Here is a 19,180-nt window from a genome sequence, read left to right on the forward strand (position 1 = left end):
AACTCATCCTAAATTAGTTACAACAAGGACCTACAAAAAACTTCATAGGAAAAAAAGTTACCTAATATTGCCACCATATTTTTTAGTAGACTGACCCTGTCAGACCCTGTCACCAATGCTCAGCTCTGTAAACAATGGTTATTTCCATGTTCTGGGAATTATTAATAATAGGGGCACTAAAATCAGCCTAAAAATTCTAGCACATCACTACATACTGTACAGTCCTCAAAAATAATTTATTGTACTGTTTCTAAAAAAAGGTACTAGGGGTTTTCTTTTGCTTTGTTTCCATATTCTGGAGCTGCACGTGAGCTCTTTTGTCTAACAGTCTAAGAACACGAGAACTGAACCGCAATTCACAATCACAGAGATGAGGTGGTGGAGTCGAGGACCTCCCGCCCATTGCACACCGTTGGGACATACGTGCTGGCAGAGGCTGCAAAACAAAGCAGGACAGGAAATTCAGCATTAGTCAAATGGGTCACATAGGCAATGGCACAGATAATCTCACTATACTAGTTAAAATTAAGTTTAAAACTCATTTTTAACTCGGCATTGGAAGATGATAAGTGATTTAATGCTGTAGTAGGGAACATTTAAAATATATGTGCCTCAAAATTAGTTTGTGTCCTGGAAAATATCTCTACTAATGTCATATCTCATGGAGAGAGTTTATAAGCATAATTATTGTTGGAAGAAGTCACTTGTGGATTTAAAATCAGCTTTGGTAATCTATAAACTGGTTAAGACATAAATTTGCCCACTGCAAATTTCTTAAAGACTGTTAAATTAATTACTTTTTTCAATATCTTAATTAGCTTTTTCTCTCTGGGCAGGGATGACTCTTCTGTAGACCCACGAGTCATCTGTGAACTCCACTGCCTTAGAAAATGGTTTGCTATATTTTCATTGTTCAAATGGATAATCCCAGTGAAAACTCTAGTGAGACCCGGGGTGCTGAGTACTTGAAATTCATAGCAGTTTTCAGAAAGAAAGATGTAGCGTAAATGAAGTTGGGCAGCCTTTTACACCATTGGCCTCTGTGCGTATCACCTGCGGTCTTGATTGTGTTAAGGCAGAAGGCACGTGGCTGTGGGGCGTACGTGCCTGACTCTGGACACCTGTGTGCGCATGTGCACGTGTGCACACCTGCGCCTAGCAGTCAGGGATGTAAGGGCGGCGTTACTTGGTGACGGCGATGGCGGAGCAGCTACGAGAGAAAGAGACCACGGAGAGAATGCCAGAGAAAGCCCAGAGAAAAGCGTGTATAGAGATTCAAAGGGGGCTCAAGTTGCTGTCTCCCAGCTGGTGTGCTTCCCCTAGCCTGTAGGGATGGTGCCACGCGCTCCGACTTTCTCTTTCAAGTCTCTAGAACTGATGGTGAACCCACCCGGCCTGAGATGGTCGCAAAACAAGCTATTCCAAACGCATGATGCTGCTGCTGTTGACGGCAGGAGAACAACAGTGCCTGGTGTGAATACAATACGGTATGTATGCTTATTCTTTTTATGGAACTTGGTTTTCCCACATACGGTTCTTCGCTTTTGTGTTTCGGATGTTTTGTTTTAATGAGAAATCCAGGTACAGATAAGTTATATCTATTTTATCCGTAATGCTTTTTCTTTCCCCACACTGAATGAGGTCAAAAGTGACAAGCCCCATTCTCCATGAGATGATTCCACTCAGAGGTGGCCTTACAACACCTTTACGTCCTATCCCTTGGCCTGGTCATGAGGATATACCCTGGTCAGAGGGAGCTGATTCTTTTGGATACGTGATCGCAGCCCAGGTCAAACTGACCACTCAATGGTCCCAGGCTCTAAGGGCACATCTCTTGGTTAATAGTAAGTAAACTAATTTCATGCTAAAGTGTTTAGGCTTAATCATAAATATATTTTACCCCATAAAATTGCATCTTTCATGGAGTTTCTTTACAAAGAAGCAACTAATTCTGAAATTTGGGATTACATGGCATTTGGTAGGAAACATTCACCATACATGGAGCACTGAGGTCTTTTGCATGCTCACTAGAGAAACTACAACCCTTCAGTTTACATCCGTTACTTCATTAGGTATGTGAGAAATCTATGAAGTCTAGTCTGTGACATACTAACTCTTGGATACTTTTTTCTTTTTCTCATCTTTAGATCTGGTTCAGTTTTTCTTTACAATATGAGCACACTAAAAGCTATAATATCTTTGGGGCAAGGGTGACATAATTTACACTTTCTGAAATTCGAGAAGGGAGACTTTAATACTGATCTGAGATAAACACTTGATGGAAAGTGATAGTGATGATAGTTCTAAATGTGAGTACTTTATTTTATTCTTTGCAAAGTTTCTTCATATACTCTAAATCTGGCTTCACCAAAGGTCAGTAAAAAAGAGAAAAAAACAGGTGAAGGGAGTTCAAATCATCGCTCACTGGAAGCCTGGCAGAGCCCTCCAGGGTGTTCAGTATGTGCTCTTTCTGTAGCCTCCTGTATCCAATTATATTACCTTGACATCCCAAGGTGATATAATAAACATTTCAAATTCAAGTGACCAAAGCATACCCAGGCCTATTTAAGTCTTCCTTTCCTCAGTGGGTGTTCATACCATCTGGACAATTACCTAAACCAATAGTCTGACATTTATACTTCATTTCTCTTTTTGTCCTATTTTCCATGTCAAATTTTCCTTCAGGTCCAATAAACTCAATCTCTGCATCTAACTACTGCTGTCACTGAATCCACCATCTTGTATGAGAGCATCATTAGCTTTTTTTTGGTGACTGCAATAACTCCATGCTGGTATCTCTGTTTTACACTTGCTTCCTGCAATACATTCTCTGTACAGCAGAGAGTATCATTTTAAATGTAAATCACCTACACACTCCAGTGGCTTCCCTTTTTTGCACTTCTTACACTGGTATATAAACCCCAGGGTGATTTAGACCATGCCTATCCTTCAGAATTTACCTCATTCATGGTTTTTCACCCCTGCTTTTATGCTTTTGTCCTCAAACAGCTTATCTGTTTTGCAACTTGAGCTTTTTGCATCTATCTGGAAAGTTCTTCCCTCTTTAATCACATTACTGCATTTTAAAAGTCTAGCCCAGTTGTTGCTGCTTACTTTTATTTGTTTGTTTGTTTGTTTTTTGGTTAGTATCTTACCTCTTAAACCTTTGATTAGATAATATGCAAGGACTTTGTCATTTTTAATTATTTTGTCCCTATACTGGTCATAGAATAGACCCTCATATATTTCCTGGATGTTTGTGTAAGTGGTTGCATTCCCAAGAAAGTGAGAGAACCAATGGAAGTTTCAAAAAGGGAGTAATCTTTTAACATGAAGAAATACCAGCAAATGTGACACCCATGGTCAACCTTGTTTGGGCCAGGTAGGCTTCAGGCTTCTCCAGCCACACTGTAACAATGATCACCACCGTCCCTGCAAAGAGGATTGGCTCAGGCTGAGAACACCCTATAGCAGGTGTGTGGCTTTTGACATTTTGGCTAATCTCTTCATCTTTTCTAGGATCAAGTTTTATTATTTCTGTGCAGGTTTTTCATTTTCAGAGATTAAAGAGGAATGATATGTCATGGGGATAAGTCTAGGAGAACCATGGACTGGTAGGCTGATGCCCTTCTCTCTCTCCCTGGGATTAGTATAATACCCTTCTCTACGTGTATTTTTAAAAAGTGTATTAGAAACCTACTGTGATATTCCCTATATTACTGTGGAACTTGATGTAATGCTCTTCTTAAAAGTGAGGTTATGATCTGCTTGCTCTTTGCATTCAAATTGGATGTATTTGGACTAGGTAGGTAAGAAGTACAGGGTATACACAAAAGTAGCTACATGAAAAATCCGCAGGTTATAGTTTCAAGGAGCCTTCTATGTATACCCCGTGGACATCATTATGGAATTTCACAGCATAACTAAGTTGTCTACCTGCTTCATAAGGTTATTAAAAAGATCATCCCATGTAAGAATGCCTAAACTCTTTGAGAGAAATTTAAATTGTTACAAGGAATAACAATAGCAGAAATACTCACAAGGTACTTTCAGCAGTCATTTTTTCCCTAGTCACTTTTTAGTGTATTGAAGGGAACTATAACATGCGTTTTTCTGCTTCTCTTTTACTGTTTCATCTGTGACTTTTGCCAGTACATTTTATTATGTGAAAAATAGTCTCATTTTTGCACATGCTGCTGAATATAGTAGAGGAAATTATTGTTTTATGAGTTTGCTATCTCAATTACTTTGCCTTTCATAAATATTTTACATATGCCTCCAGTATTAGTCCATCTGTTATTCCCCAAGGTAGTAAAATATGTGGAAGAGCAAAGTACTATCATTTTTGCGTGTGTGTTTGTGATGAGCTTTTGCTATTATTCTAGTGAAATTCTCACGAGATTTTTAATGGTGTAGGTTCAGCCCATTTTCTTAAGTGCGGTTAAGCAGATTTCTGTAATCATCCTTTCTGTCAAAAATAAGTGTGCAGGCTTATTTTTTACTTCCCTGGGACTAGGGGGTGAGTAGCAACTGTTACTCTAGGCTAAGGTGGTGCTTTCTGCTACTCTAAGTGCAGATAGTTGAAAATGACCTAATAATTCCTACCATTGGTTACAGATGGGTTATTCACACCCATCAGAAGGCATATTTTGCTTCATAAACTTGATGAAGCATTGAAGATCAATGAATGCATCTAAGTGACAGCTCTATCTCACACAGTGAAATCCATTTCTCTTCCCCCAGTAATGCTCAGACTGGCCAAGCTTTGGAGAAAATGACTATTTTTTTCAGGTAACTGTGGCCTCAATCCATGCTAAGTATATTTATTTAATAGATTCTTATGGGTGCCTACTCTGTTGGTCAATTTAATGGCTCAGTTTTGGCTCCTGATATATTACACTATGTAATATATCAGACCCAGAAAAGAAAGAAAACACTTAAACAGAACAGACATTCCAGTTCGTTCCCATCTATTCCATTTCCTTACTCCTGGTGACCCCAAATAATTTTCCCAGCATGTTTAAATATTTTAATGCTGTGGTCATGGAATCAAATTTCCACCATATGTTTGTTGCCTTATCCTCCTGTTGTGTCATTGAACCTGTGTTCTTACTCATCTTAACTTGTGCCACGGGGGCATCCCTCAGTCCCACTCTTGAAGTTCATTTGCTGACTAATATATGCTACCTGGGCCAAAGACATTACTAGACACTGATTTGATAGCTGTGGAAGACAGAGAATATGTTATTAAGAAATGTGGGCTAGATTCTCAGGGGGTGTTTCCCCTTTATTACCCATGTAACAGTCTACAACTATTAAAGTGGATTTAAGATGAAATACTATTCATTATGATGTGGAATAAAAATAAGAATATACAAGATATAATTTCCAAATGTAGAATTAGAACTAAGGAAGCAAGGACTCCTTCTTTCAATGACTTATTTCTTATGATATAAGATTAGTGGAAAGAGAAAATACAGCATTGTACCTTTTTTATAACCCCACAATATAAGTTGGTTTTCTTATCAACAGAAATCCCACTTGGTTTTCAGCTAAATATCTCCATCTACTGCTGCCACATCATGCTGCCTTTCCAATCATGTTCTTTTATTTTTTTCTTCCACACAAAAAAGTACAAAAGTGGAAATATAATAATTTATAAGTGAAAAGGCACAATAATTATTTGTACATTTCTACTTGTTTTGCATTTTTCTTGCCTCCTCTTAGTTGCCCAGAATCTTAAGTTCTCATCTTTTCTCTCCAAATGTGTTTTCAGGCAAGAATCATAAGCTTATGATTCACCCCGAGGCTTGAGCAATTAAGAATTGTATGTACTACGGTGTCTAGTTGTCAAGGTATAAAGCCTAAAACTATTGTCAGGCTTTAGTCTTCTTTTCTAGGGGAGCTACACTTGATAGCTTCATTTTCAAGTTACATACAGGTTTTAAACACTTTATTGGCTTCCACTGGTACCATTCTGATATAAGCCACCGCCATTGGAACTATGCAGTAAGTTCCTCCTCAGTGATCTTTGCCCATTCCCTGCCTTATATTCTGCTCACACAATTAAAATGATGAAATGATCCTTTTAAAGTCAGGTCATGTAACACCACTGATGAAACCCTTCCACTGTTTTCCCACTTCTTTCAAAACACAAAAGTCCTTAATAGTGACCCTCAGAGTCTATGCTCTGTGACCTCTCTATCCTGTCTCCTCACACTTTCACCTTTTTCATTTCCCTCTAGTCACATTGACCTCTGTGATGTCCGACCAACTTTGGGCCTTTGCCTTTTCTGTTCTCTCTACCTGGAAAGTCCTTCCCCTAGATATTGGCATGTCTCTCTTCTTTCATTTCCTTCATGCCTCTGCTCAAATGTCACCTTATCAGAGAGGCCTTTCCAGGACACACTACAGAAAAAAAAAAATATATGAATACTCTATCCCCAGTAAGCCTTACATGTTTATGCCCCGTTTTACTTTCCTCATATCACTTAATCACATATGTTATCTATTATTGCTTTGTCTGTGCCTCCAGCTGAGCTAGGACCCAAACATTTCTTGAATGAATGACTGAATTGCTGATCAAATTGGTCACATTTCCTAGGTTAGTGGGCCCTCTCCAAGGCCTCTGAAATTACTCCAGGTAGAGTGGATGGCTTTAAAAACATTCCATCAAGGGCCTCCCTGGTGGCACAGGGGTTAAGACACAACCTATGAAGCTTTCTGCAACCACTGCATCACGAGTTCGATCCCCAGCCAGGCGCCACATGGCGCAGCAGACCTCTCCTGACTCGCCTGCTGCTGCCCTCAGCAATCCGCCTGTTCTGTACCCCACTCTGTCTCTGGTGAATCCTCTCACCCCCACACTTCTGGCCTGTACCCTTGTTCTTGTATGCATAAATAAATTAAAAAAAAATAACCAACATTCCCTCAGTAGGCCTTTTCTGCTATAGGCATAACAGATATCTCCATTTCTGGATGTTCTTTAGAGAATTTCATTTAAAATTAACAGCACATAGGAAAGAGGCATAGAGTATAATATCTTTTTTTTTTCTAAAGATAGATTTATTTGTTTGTTTGTTTATTTATTTATTTATTTATACAAGTACTGGGTACAGTCAGAAGCACGGGAGGGTGAGAGAATTCATCAGAGTCAGAGTTGAGAGCAGAACAGGCAGAAGGACCAAAGTACCCTGTTGAGGGAAGCAGCGGGCGGCAAGAGAGGTCTGCGCACCATGTGGGACCCTCACCTGGTAGCTGGGGATTGAACCAGAGCAGCAGAGGCCATGGGCAGCTTCCCAACCCAGCGCTCAACCGCTGTGCCACTGGGGAGGCCCTAGTATAATATCTTAACATCAAAATGATGTTAAATCTTGTGGTTGCTTTGTTGTAAGATATTGGTCATCTGAAATCAGGGTATAAGCAGTATTTTGTTTCATACATAGTTCTTTTTGTATGAACACATCTGCGTAGTTCTGAGGCTGGGAGCACCTTCACAAGAACATTAATAAATTTTAGGTTATGTGGAAATGCATGACTATAGAGATCTCTCATGCAATATTGAATTCTCTGGTTTAGGAAATCTCAAAGCTATTACATTCTATTCAGATGTTGAGAACAGAGTGGGAATTATACAGTGTAGTCTGAGAAAGTGATGCTTGGTTTTAAAGTCAGGCAATAGTCCTTTCTAGTGGAGTTAATCTTATTTAAACTAGAGATATAATATCTTTGACATAAAATTTTAACCGGTCACACTAACAATACTGCTTTATCTTCATCAAATCACATTTTCTAAGAAACTTTGTGATAATCTTCTGGAATATCACACCTTCTCTGTGTGTAACCTGGATACTAGAGATCACTGAAGTCTCAGACAGACAGCATTTATGCTGTTGAACAACCTGGTATGGATTTCAGAGAGGAAAACAAGTCTGCATATATGTGGATAGAACAAGATACCATCAGATTGATGCTGAAGGGAAAGCTTTTAGTTTACAAATATCATTAAATTAGATTCTCATTGTGAGAATAGACTCTGAGATGAATTTTCTACCTGAACTGAAACTGGCAATCCAGAGAGACCAGAGAAGCCACATGCAGCTTTTCAGAGTTTTATCTGTGACATCAGTTATCATATTCCTTAAAGTATTTAACAAAAGGAGCCTGGTTTTCTCATTTAGAAGTATAGTTATTAAATAAATGATCCTGGGCCTCCCTGGTGGTGCAAGGAGTTAAGTCTCAGCACTATCAAGCATGAGTTCGAGCCCCCACCAGAGAGCTAACCCACATGGCAAAGCAGAACTCTCCTGTCTCACCTGCTTCTCCCTTCAGCAGTATATTTCAATAGATCTGCCTGTTCTGCTCCCCACTCTGTCTCTGGTGAATCCTCTCACCCGCCACACCTCTGGCCTGCACCCCAGCTCTTGTATGCATAAATAAATAAATCTTTGAAAAAAATAATCCTTAGCTTCCATTTCAGTTCCAGCTTTTCTGGTCACTATTATTAAAGAAGATGGGCTTTATTTGCTTGGGGAAAACCTAGTAGTAGAGGTAAAGAGAAAATGAGTCAAAGATTGCAAATAGTGAGTGTGAGACAAATCCAATGGGAATATTGAGTAGAAGATGGGAGAGGTACTAAACATCAATTCCCTAATACATGTAGGGTTACCTATTACTGTTGGAGAGTCTATTCCCCCATTCTCATAACGAAAATGGATTGGCATCTATCAGATTTGGATGCACTAATTGTGTTCTGCCTAGAAGCAGATGGCTTAACTTGCTGAATACTCTAGGCTCCTCTTGCAGTGGCCAGTGAGGATTTATGTTTATAATATACTTATGCCTGTGGCAAAGAAGACTGTCAACTTAGTCTGTGTTGCCAAATAACTTGCTAATTTGCCTGGCTAGACTAGTACATAGTGTCATTATGGGACTCCCTGAACTGCAAGCTGCAACCATATTATTCTATTTTTCCAGACTTGTACTGTAGAGAAGAAACTTGGGCATAAAGGTGCTATTTCTTTTCTCTTATAAAGTCATATTCAGACTTGAGCAATGGTTTGCCCTCTGCTAAGTGGGATATCTTCAAAGGTTTGGCTCTTGAGAAGTGCAGTCTGGTCCTCAGGTGCTTGCTTTTTTGCCGTACCTCTGTGGAAAACTATATGGTGTGAAAATATATTGTAACAAAGAATAATTGCATTAATTGACCAGTTCCCACATTACTACCTAAACAAGTGACTTTCTGAATAAGGTTTTGGCAGAGGAAATTAATCTCCATATGCCTATGACTCCTTGGGGAGGCAAATTTGGGTGTCATTAGTTAGCAGAAGCCTCTTGGCTGATCTTTATGATAATGACATACATACATCTGAATGATCACCAGGAGCAAGAGAAATGCACAACCCCATAAGATCAAGTCTGGGTACATAATAGCTCCAAAGACTATTGGTCACACTCCATTTCTCACCTCTATCCCCAGTTTATACTGGTGCAAACCCATATTCATGTCAACAACACTCTGACCCATGTGGGTCCTCTAGAGTTTTATGCTATGTAACCTCACATGTACATCCAGTTTGTTGCATTGAAAATGATGCAGTTCCACTTACATTTGCAGCACGCGTTCTTGGTTGCCTGTCCTTGGGAAACAGCTCTGGAAAGTCCCTTTGCTTCTAAAGCTGAACAAAATAAAGAATGACCTCTTTTCTTTCTCATTCAAATACAAAAGCTGTTTGCTTATGTGTGTGTGGGTGTGGGAGCAGCATTACAAGTGCGGGTTTAGTATTTCAGGGTCTCTGAGAAACAGTGCTATTGGCAGGTACAGCCCATTTTCAGTGCATGTTTTCTGAGTAGCCAGGTGATTTTATGTCAGAAATGCCTTCTCTGGAAACTTCCAGAGGGAACTGGAGAAATAACTACATGGGTTGTGGTCACTGACTTTATGAGGCAAAGAATGGGAGTTCAGAATGCCTCTCCCTCGCCAAACCCAGTGCTGCTTCCTCTTTGAGGGTCTTTTCAGAGCACTATCCTGATCTTCACTGATATCTAGATGAGCAGACAATATGGTTTGGGTCAAGGTTCTCAAAATGTTTTGCTAGTACCACATCCAGTGAACTAGCTGTATATCTGTTTCAAATCCGATTTCTTGCCTTTGCCTAAATCATGTGAATCAGAATTTCTTTGGATGGGGATTGGGTATCTTCATCTCCAAGAGGTTTGTTTTTTTGTTTTTTTTGGGTTTTTTTTTTTTGATGCAAATATTGAGAACCTATGGTTACACCTAATGGAAAGAAATTAATGTCTCCTTTAGTTTTATAATTCTAACTCCCATTGTGTATAGTTAGTCAAATATAACTCAGATTGTTTTTGCATCTAGTAATTTGTAAACACTTCTCAAGCAGTTAGTTTTTCAAAATATCTAAGCAAAAATATCTTAGCTATGTCCTTTATTCCAGGACTGTTTCTGGCTTTGGTCATAAACTTTTTAGAGCAGATATTCATCTTTTAAAACTCAATTTTAATACTCTCTGCTATCACCCACCTTAGCTGTGTCAAGGGAGCTCACCTAGGCTCCAGAGTCTGAGATCTTTTCCCTACTCTCTTGCCTGAGAACTACTGGGAGTGAGTGTGGCTGTAGCCTTCTAGTCTAGGTGTCTTTTTAGTGTTACCTAGGATTAAATGAGATAAATTGTTGTAATCCCCCGTTAGAGTGTAGTACTGGATTAATTGAGGATTTAGAGACAGTCACGTCATAGAAATGGCCACAAATTCTTTGACAGGTAGGGTCTGTCATGCACTTGGGGATCGCATGTGGAGAGACTTCCTACTGAGCTGTCAAACAAAAAGTAAAAGCATTCTGCATCCTACAGATCAGCTCAGTCTTGTCTGAATAGAGAAGATGAACTGCTCAGTTGAACTTAGCTTGAATTCCTGACCGACAAAATTATGAGAAATAGTGAAAGGTTTGTTGTTTCAAAACACTAAATGAATTTGGGACTCTTATTGCGTGGGAATAGAGAATTAAATATGTTTGTGTGTGGGCGGGGGGAGTAAACCTTTTGCTATGCTAGCATGTTTTCATTCATTCATAAAGTTTTGCTTTTTACCTCTGAAAAAAATAAGTCAGAAAACCAGTAGCAATAAAAGGTAACAATAACTCAATAAATGAAATTCCTGTATAACGTTAATTGGAAGAATTACTTACAACTTAAATAAAACACACACTTTACCTACTGAACTCAGAGTAGTTTAAGAAATTTTTCCTGATTTATAAAACAACATATTTCCCAGTATTTAAGAAGGCAATGTGGATATAAATTGAGCGGAATATGTAATGGAGGAAACAGACACTGAAACATTAAACGAGTTGCTTAAATTCTCAATAAAGCGGGTTAGTAACATGTTAATTTATAGAGCTAGTCCTGTAGACCAGTGGCTTTCAAATTTTTTTGGTTACAACTCACAATTTGGTTGCAACTCACAAGAAATGTAATATTTCTTATGTAATAGAAATAGACCCAGTATCATACATATACTCTGGAGGAAATTGTATGAACCCTTATTATAGATGACATACTCTGTTATTTTAAAATTCTATTTCCTTTTTTAAAATGTTGGTCAAACACACTAAATAAATTTTAATGGGTTATACTCTACAGTATGAAAACCACTGCTCTAAGCACTAAGCTTTGTGGGACCTGAGATTCAGTCCGAGGCACCACTGTGTACAGTGCTTAGAAATTTCTGGTGGAGAGAAGGAACTCAAGCACTGCAAACATGAATGAATTTTGTAACAATAATTCTAGCTAAGTAAAATGGAAGGGATATAAATAACAAATCAGGAAATCCAGGGTCAACTCTGAACCATGTACATCCTTGAAAAGTAACTTTATTTCTCTATATTCTTACAAAATGGAACTTGTAATATTTTGATATCTGGACAAAATGAGTCCACTAATATAAAACTATTTTGCATAAAATATTTAGAATTATAAGTAAAACCAGTGTCTCTATTACTTATGTACTTTGATATATCTGGAAATGCAAAGAAAATGTCTTTGAAATGCCCTAAAGATGTCATATACACACTTTACTTTTTAAAATACTACTTCTTTAATTTGGATTAAACCACAGGAAAATTGCCCTAAAAATGAAGTCTAAATTTAGACATTTTTAAAGATAAAAATTTATTTAGAATTTCACTGAGTAGCAAACAATCCTAAAGTGTGTTCCGTAGCTGCCTCCTATGAAGTATTCTTTGGAGCACTAACAGATTCACATACTGAGTGACAGCTTAAGCCTGTCCCTTGTACTACATTGTTGTTGTGTCAATGGATATTTCCAAAAATGAGGAGAGACCTGATAGGGTAAAATGCTCCTATTATCCCTTTAGGAATTTAGTAATACCTGGTATATGTGTTTTAAATGTTCACCACTTCTAAATTACTGAGTCTAGATATATGAAATTTTAAACAAATATTTGTGGAGCAGTTAAAGCCTTTGCTAAAATTGTTCTAATAACAACCAAGAGCCCTATGCTCTCAACAAGACTGTTTTTGCCTGCATAAATCTTGATGTGTAGCCTAGGGTAAACCTTCCCTTTGTTCTCTTTGTAAATGCTACCAAGTATCTGGCTTTGTGGTAACTTTCTTAGCTTGCTTTCTGGGCAAAGCTGTACAACACCGGTTTGATGTTCTAGCCATGAAATCAGAGAAACACTTGAAACAGTGATTCTGCCACTCACAATATCTGTGTCCTGGCAGGTTTCTTTATTTCCAAGTTTTGAGCATTATATAAGTTGTAGTGCATGTGGACACACACAGAAAACATTTAGCCCAGCACCCAGCACATACAAAACAATATATAATAGTTCCTGTTAGCTGTTGTAATTATTTTTGTTTGTTTTATTGTCTGTTCTTTCTGTCTGGTCTAGATAGCTGTAACAGTTGGGTGGTTAGGAGAGATTTGTTTGCTTAAGAAATAGCAGGTTTCTTTAAAATCCAAGAAATATGATTTCACAGGTTTTACCGTGTCTTGACTCAAGAGCTATGAGGCCTGGAAACCTGGCTGAAAAAACAGCGAGGTCTTCACCCCCAGAGCAGTACACCTAGAGGGGTGACAAATACTGTCTCACTGAATCCTGCTCTGAACCACAGTCTTGCCTCTGTTTGCTGGGGGAAGGGCTGCCCTAAATTATGTACTTTGTTGGAAAAACTGGGGCACTAATGCAATTCGATTGCTCTCTCTGTGATGCCGAGCTATTTTGAAGTATCCTTTCTAATCGACTCCAGGCAAAATTGTGAAGTCGTCATTTGTCTCTGTCGCTTCCAGTCCTTCTCCCTCCTCTCATGACTGATTCCCCTTCCCTCTTCTGTGAGTGAATTTTTCCTACTTCATACCATAAATGAGCAGAAATGTCTAAAAAGGTTGTCCTCTTCAGGTATATTTGTACTTTAGATGACTGAAATGAAATCAGTGATTCTCTAAAGGGAGTGTTTCATATATCTGCAGGCCAGTAGGAGAGAGATGATTTGGGACTAGAGGTTATCCTGGAATCCTCAGTTCACACCGTTTTGTCAGTTGGCTCTCAGCTGAAAAAAAGGTCATTGCAGTAGGGGAAAAACTATTCCAACATTTTGCAAGGTGTGTTTCATGGGATCTGAGTTGGCTTTGCTATGGTCAGAAACTTTTAAGAACCTAGCAAAGTTAATTAAACAGGTTTCCTTGCTATAGAGGTTTTCAAGACCTTTAACATGCTCATGTTAAAGATGTTTTGAACTTCCAATGGGGTGTTTAGGATATAGCATTTTCTAATTTGCTTATCTTTTAATTTTTCAAGAAGCAACTTAAGCATCCAATACACTTTACATCCAATATATCTAGTCCAACATTCTAGAGCAATCTGTAAGCCAAGGCTAGAATGAGCCATTCATGGTCCCAAGATACTCTACTGAGCTGATTACAGATTCAGGACTAGCAACCACATACTTAGACTCCATATCATGGTCAAAAACCAACTCTCAATGCAGTTACAGATTTAATATCTGTCTTCCCTGATAGAATGTATGTACTGATAAGTGAAACTTTGAATCTTCTATTCACCAAAATGTCCCTAGCACCTGGCATATCACCTGGCACATGGTGATTGAGTCAGACGTTATTAAAATTGAATTGAGATTGTTCCTGGGTTGGATATATGTTTTCTGCTCCTGCTTATGTCCATTGCTTTCCCCTACCTGCCTACCACTCCAGTTCTAGGTATGAAGGGGTTAGTGCCAAATTCTGTACTTACACTGAGAATATGTGGTCCCAGTCCCGCTGACACTGAACCTGTTGAGATGCAGCCTGTGTGTGACCACATTCTTCTGGGGTTGAAATAGGATGATGTGCACCTTGGGTGCAAACAAACAACCCAGGACCACGAAGCCGCTCAGGCTAACGGAGATGCACATGGTTGTTGTCTGTACCTACAAGAAAAAGTTTTGTAAATTCAGTCAGGCGGCCAGCTAAAGCAGTGAACAATGCCCAAACTGAAAAACCCAGTATTTTCCACAGTTCTGCTCTTGTTGTAGCCAAACCCACACAGGGATTATATTAGATATTCTGAGTTTGGATTTTTAGGAGTTGTAAGCAACAAACACCCTTAGTGTTGGGTGCCTGAACACTTGCTAATATGTCACATGAATTGTCTTGTTTTATTTTCTTTATATCTGTATAGAGATTTTTCTGTAGAGCCTCTGAAGTCAGACTCTTAAATTGTAAGATATAAATATTCAATGATGGAATGACCAGATTAGTGATGGTTTTGGTCAGTCAACATAGTTTAAGGTTTGTGATATTATGAATAAAATTGCATCTTTTATGCTTTTCCATCTCTTGCTGGGATTCCTGCCTTATCAACTGTTGGTTTCAGTACTGGGAACACTTTCAACTTGCTTTTTGTGGGCTACTCTTTTAATTCATTTCTTGACATCTCTGTAGAATTTTGATAAATCAGGTATTCTCTGTGTAATCTTTTTGTGCCCTGGGATTCTATGCCCACTCTTGGCAGAGAATGTTAACTTCCTCCTTGCTTCCTCTGAAAGTATAGCTCAGAACTAGCTTCTGTCATCTCTTCGTTTTTGTTTTCTTGCTCTCAACCTCATCTCTGATCTCATCATTTATCCTGGCTTTAAGCCCTTAGATTTTTCTGGAAAATCACAAATTAGAGTCTGCGTATTTTATTTCAGTACTGAGAGACAGAAATTAGTCATTTCTTCTATCAATCTCAGAGTAGTTATGGTAATCCTAGAGTCACTTTTGTATTTCTTTTATCCTTGTCCCTCAAGCTAATCTATTACCAGATGGCATAACGTCTAATGCCCTAATGTGTCCCACTTCCTCTCTAATCAACAAAAGCTGAAGACTGAACAATTAACTGGAGAAGCCACATAACTTTAGAAAGTGTCATTTTGTTCTGGATTTAAAAAACAAATCAGACTATACTTGTAGGATAATTATTCAGACTCTTATTTTTCTTTAAATGCTAAAAGCACACTCCATCCTCCCTCTCTTCAAACTCTTGTTTCCCTCACCACTCCAAGGCTCTCCAACTTGGTCCCAAATTGCAACTTTCTTTCCCTTTTGTCAGCTTCTTCAAAAAGAGTCTATTGCCCTCAGATTGGAAAGGGAGTTGCCAACTCAGAACAGAGAATTATCAGCCAGTTCACTTAAAGGTCTACAAAAGCAAAAGGCCAGCCCATTACTTCTGAAGATCGCATGAAAATCCCTTCAGTCATCTTCCAATGGAAGTGTCTTTAATGACTCATTGGCTTAGAAGGCTATCTAGTCATATAAAAACATCTTTCTTTTTTCTTAGTGCTCTCTAGCCAGGGCTGAGGGGGAGAAAGAAGTCAGTGAATTCAGGTGTGTGAGCACGGAGAAGAGAGAAGCCCACCACTGCAGGCTCTTAGCCCAAGACTGGAGAGCCTTTAGTTGAAAATGATGCTTAATGTTGTCAAGATGGCTTTGATAATTACACAGGGCTAGACATTTTAATTTCCTGATGGAGACTGTTATCAATGGAAAATGATTATAGCACTTATGTTACCTAAGAGCACACAAATTCCTGGGCTTATCCAGGGTTGTGAATGTTTTCTTCCATTGATCCATTACAAGACTTGCATATGGTGAATGCTCAGTATTTGAATGTGTCCCCTGTTATTTCCATCCAGGGGAAAGGGATGATTACCCTCAGTAAATACTAAAGGGACAATGAGCGTTGGAAATAAAGTTGCATTTTTGATCATAGTTATGTAACCAATTTTAAATTTTATATCTATTATTTTTTTCTAAAAGCCAAGTATCACCTCACAGTTTCAGTTGTCTACTTACTTCAATGAGTCACACACTTAAGAGTCTGTATTTGCATATAATTCTTTGTTTTACCTCTATTTACACTACCAGTCCATATTTTATTTTTATCCTCCTCAAACTCCCAGTAACATATGACCTAGATAGTCACTTGGCTTCCTGAACTCATCGTCCCCTCACTGATTATACATTGTCTTAGTTATCTTTGTTGAATTTTAATTTTCTATCTGAACTTTAAGAACTGGAGTGTCCCAGACTTCAGTTTGGACCCTAGTCACCATTTCATCAAGTTCCATGGTTTAAATGTCTCCTATGTTGATGACATTCAAATATTTATTACTAGTTCCTACCTCTCACCTGGGCATTCAGACTTAGATATTCACCTGCCACCTTGACATTTTCTTTTGGCTATGTAATAGCATATCAGAATTTACAGGTAAATAAAACTTGATCTTTCCCCTAAACATCCCCATTTGCATAAGAGACATCAAAGCCATCTAATTGTGCAAACCAAAACCACTGATGTTGCCATTTCCCTTACATCCACACATCCATCAATCCAACAGAGTGTTCTGTTGGAAGAAAATTGTCTATGGTCCCTTGTGCTTCTACATGTCTTTCAAACAGAGGCTATAATTGCCTTTGTTCTGGAATTCTTTTTAGGATATTTGTATACCAGAGACCCTTAGAATATAGACTGCCTTCTGTGGAGCAAAGGGCCAGTGTATCATCCTAAAAGGCTGAAATTCCCTGATGTCATGGTTCCTACCCTGTAACGCCACCACTGACTGTGCAGTGGCACCTCTTTGTGGGTCCAGTGGGATGTGGCCCTCAGGGAACCAGAGCCACTGCTGCTCTCGGGCCACTACTATCCCTGTGAGTCATGCGCCCTCTTTTGCCTGCATCAAACAAAACAATGACAGGGTAACTTGTTGCCTAGAGTGAGAGCTCAGATTCTGTAGTTGACAGTTTTGGCAGTGAGATTGGAATTTTTCCCAAAGAGAAAGTATGAGGGCCTCATGGACTGGTGAATAAGATTTAAGAGAAACGTATGGGAATCAAAAATAAACCCATGGGAGCAAACCCGCTAATCAAATTGTAGCGCCAACAAACAATAAATAGTACTCCATTTTACTGAGGAGGGTTTGGGGACGAGGGCCGGAAGTTGAGTAGCAAGAAGGAGGTTCAGAGAGCTGTTGGACCAGGGAATAGTTGTAGCTAACTCTTCTCTGGGAGGAGAAATGGGTGGGGTCAGTTTCCTCCCCAGTCTGATTCAGGTCTATCTTATTATAACAGTGGGTACTAAAATTTGAGCTGTGCTTCCTTCCACATAAAATTTGCAGAGGTAAACACCTACACTGAGCATGGAAAGAGGGAACTTCAGAAGACAAATCTGGTGAATCATTCACGCTTTGCCTGGTTTGCTTTGCTTCAGAGATGAGGAAGCAGAGTACCTGATACATGTTAAAGAAGAAGGAAACAGCTGGGGCCTCTTAGGGCTCATCCCCTGCTATTCATGACAAACAGATCCACCCCAAGATGACAAAGGTCATAGTTTAGTTTTTTTTTTTTTTTTTTTTGCTGTGGCACCTGGCTGTGGAAAGGAAACTTTGGTCCTTTCTGCCAGATTTTTCCCGAGTCAAAAATTGCTCGGAGAAATCATAGATGAAACACTGAGCATTTGGGCTCTTATTGGCCCAAGTTGGGTTTAAAATGTGGACAAAGGTGCCAAACCAAAGAATGAAACTAACAGAAAAAAACCTTTATAAACTCTTGCAATTAACTGCAATACCAGAAAACTTTCCTAGCTCGTATATTAAAACCAGGCAAGATCTTAAGAGATTATTTCATGGTGAGATAGCGAATGATACCCTGAACTTAGGTGGACCCCTTACAAAAATGTTGCTGCTATACCAAAGCCAAGTTAGCCGAAGTGCACAGACCATGTGTCCCAAGCAGGAGGCTGTGTGATTCTGGCTTCTGTATGAAGGGATCCCAAAATAGAAACAGTGACAGAGCAAGGCAGGGCTGGGACTAGAATGCAGCAAGTGAGATAGTCTCCTGAGATGGAAATTTAAGGGGCACCAAATACTCAGAAATGAAGGCAAATAATATTTTTGGAAATTTTTAAAAATGAAAATTAATGTTAAATCCTATTCTTAATAAAATAACAATATTTAGTTAAAAATAGAATTAGTAATAGTACGGTGCTGTAGTATATTCAATCATAAGGCTGGAAGAAAAGTCAGTGGTACTGCTCCCATCCTGATGGTGGCTCATGCAGGAGTCACTCGCCCATTTGCACTGTCTGGTGGAAAATGGGATTTGGGAAACCTATGTAAATGCTGACGGTCTGGCTACGTGATGTTCCTGAGTAGTTAAGTCTTGATACTCAGTGTGTGCACCTTGGTCTAGCAGCATCTCTACCACCAGGGAACTTTGTTAAAAATCCACAATCTTAGGCCCCATTGCTTCTTCCTGAATCATAGTTATTTTAGCAGTATTCTCAGATAAGTTGTATACACATTAAATTCAAGAAGCGTTGAAATGGCATAACTTTCTTTTCTTCCATCGTGGCACTTACCACTGCATGAGTTACCCTGCATTTTCACTCCTCCGTTATTGACTCTCTGTCCTGCCCTCAACTACCCACTGATCTGTAAGTTATAAAGAAGGAGGGTCTTGTTTATATCAATGGTGGTATCATCAAGTCTCATAATAAATGCTTAAATATTTTTGAAAGACATGAGTGAACAAAACACTTTGTACTTACTATTAATTCCTTTACTTTCTACCCAAACATTGCCTGGTTTTTATTTACACTATTTAA

The 19,180-nt window shown here is 38.9% G+C and overlaps 1 protein-coding gene across 1 annotated transcript in view; it reads right to left on the reverse strand.

Annotated features, from left to right (window-relative positions):
• Window positions 1–362: 362 nt before the first annotated feature.
• GRM3 (glutamate metabotropic receptor 3) overlaps window positions 363–19,180 on the reverse strand; it is a gene marked incomplete at both ends in the record, with an annotated part of 84,406 nt that continues 65,588 nt past the window's right edge. The window contains 2 exons of the mRNA XM_084230359.1: window positions 363–436; window positions 14,291–14,465. Of these exons, the coding sequence (XP_084086485.1) occupies window positions 363–436; window positions 14,291–14,465 (249 nt within the window). The remainder of the gene's footprint in view (window positions 437–14,290; window positions 14,466–19,180) is intronic.

The sequence above is a fragment of the Talpa europaea genome (genome assembly GCF_964194135.1).
Source record: "Talpa europaea genome assembly, chromosome: 3".
NCBI classification, from domain to species: Eukaryota; Metazoa; Chordata; class Mammalia; order Eulipotyphla; family Talpidae; genus Talpa; species Talpa europaea.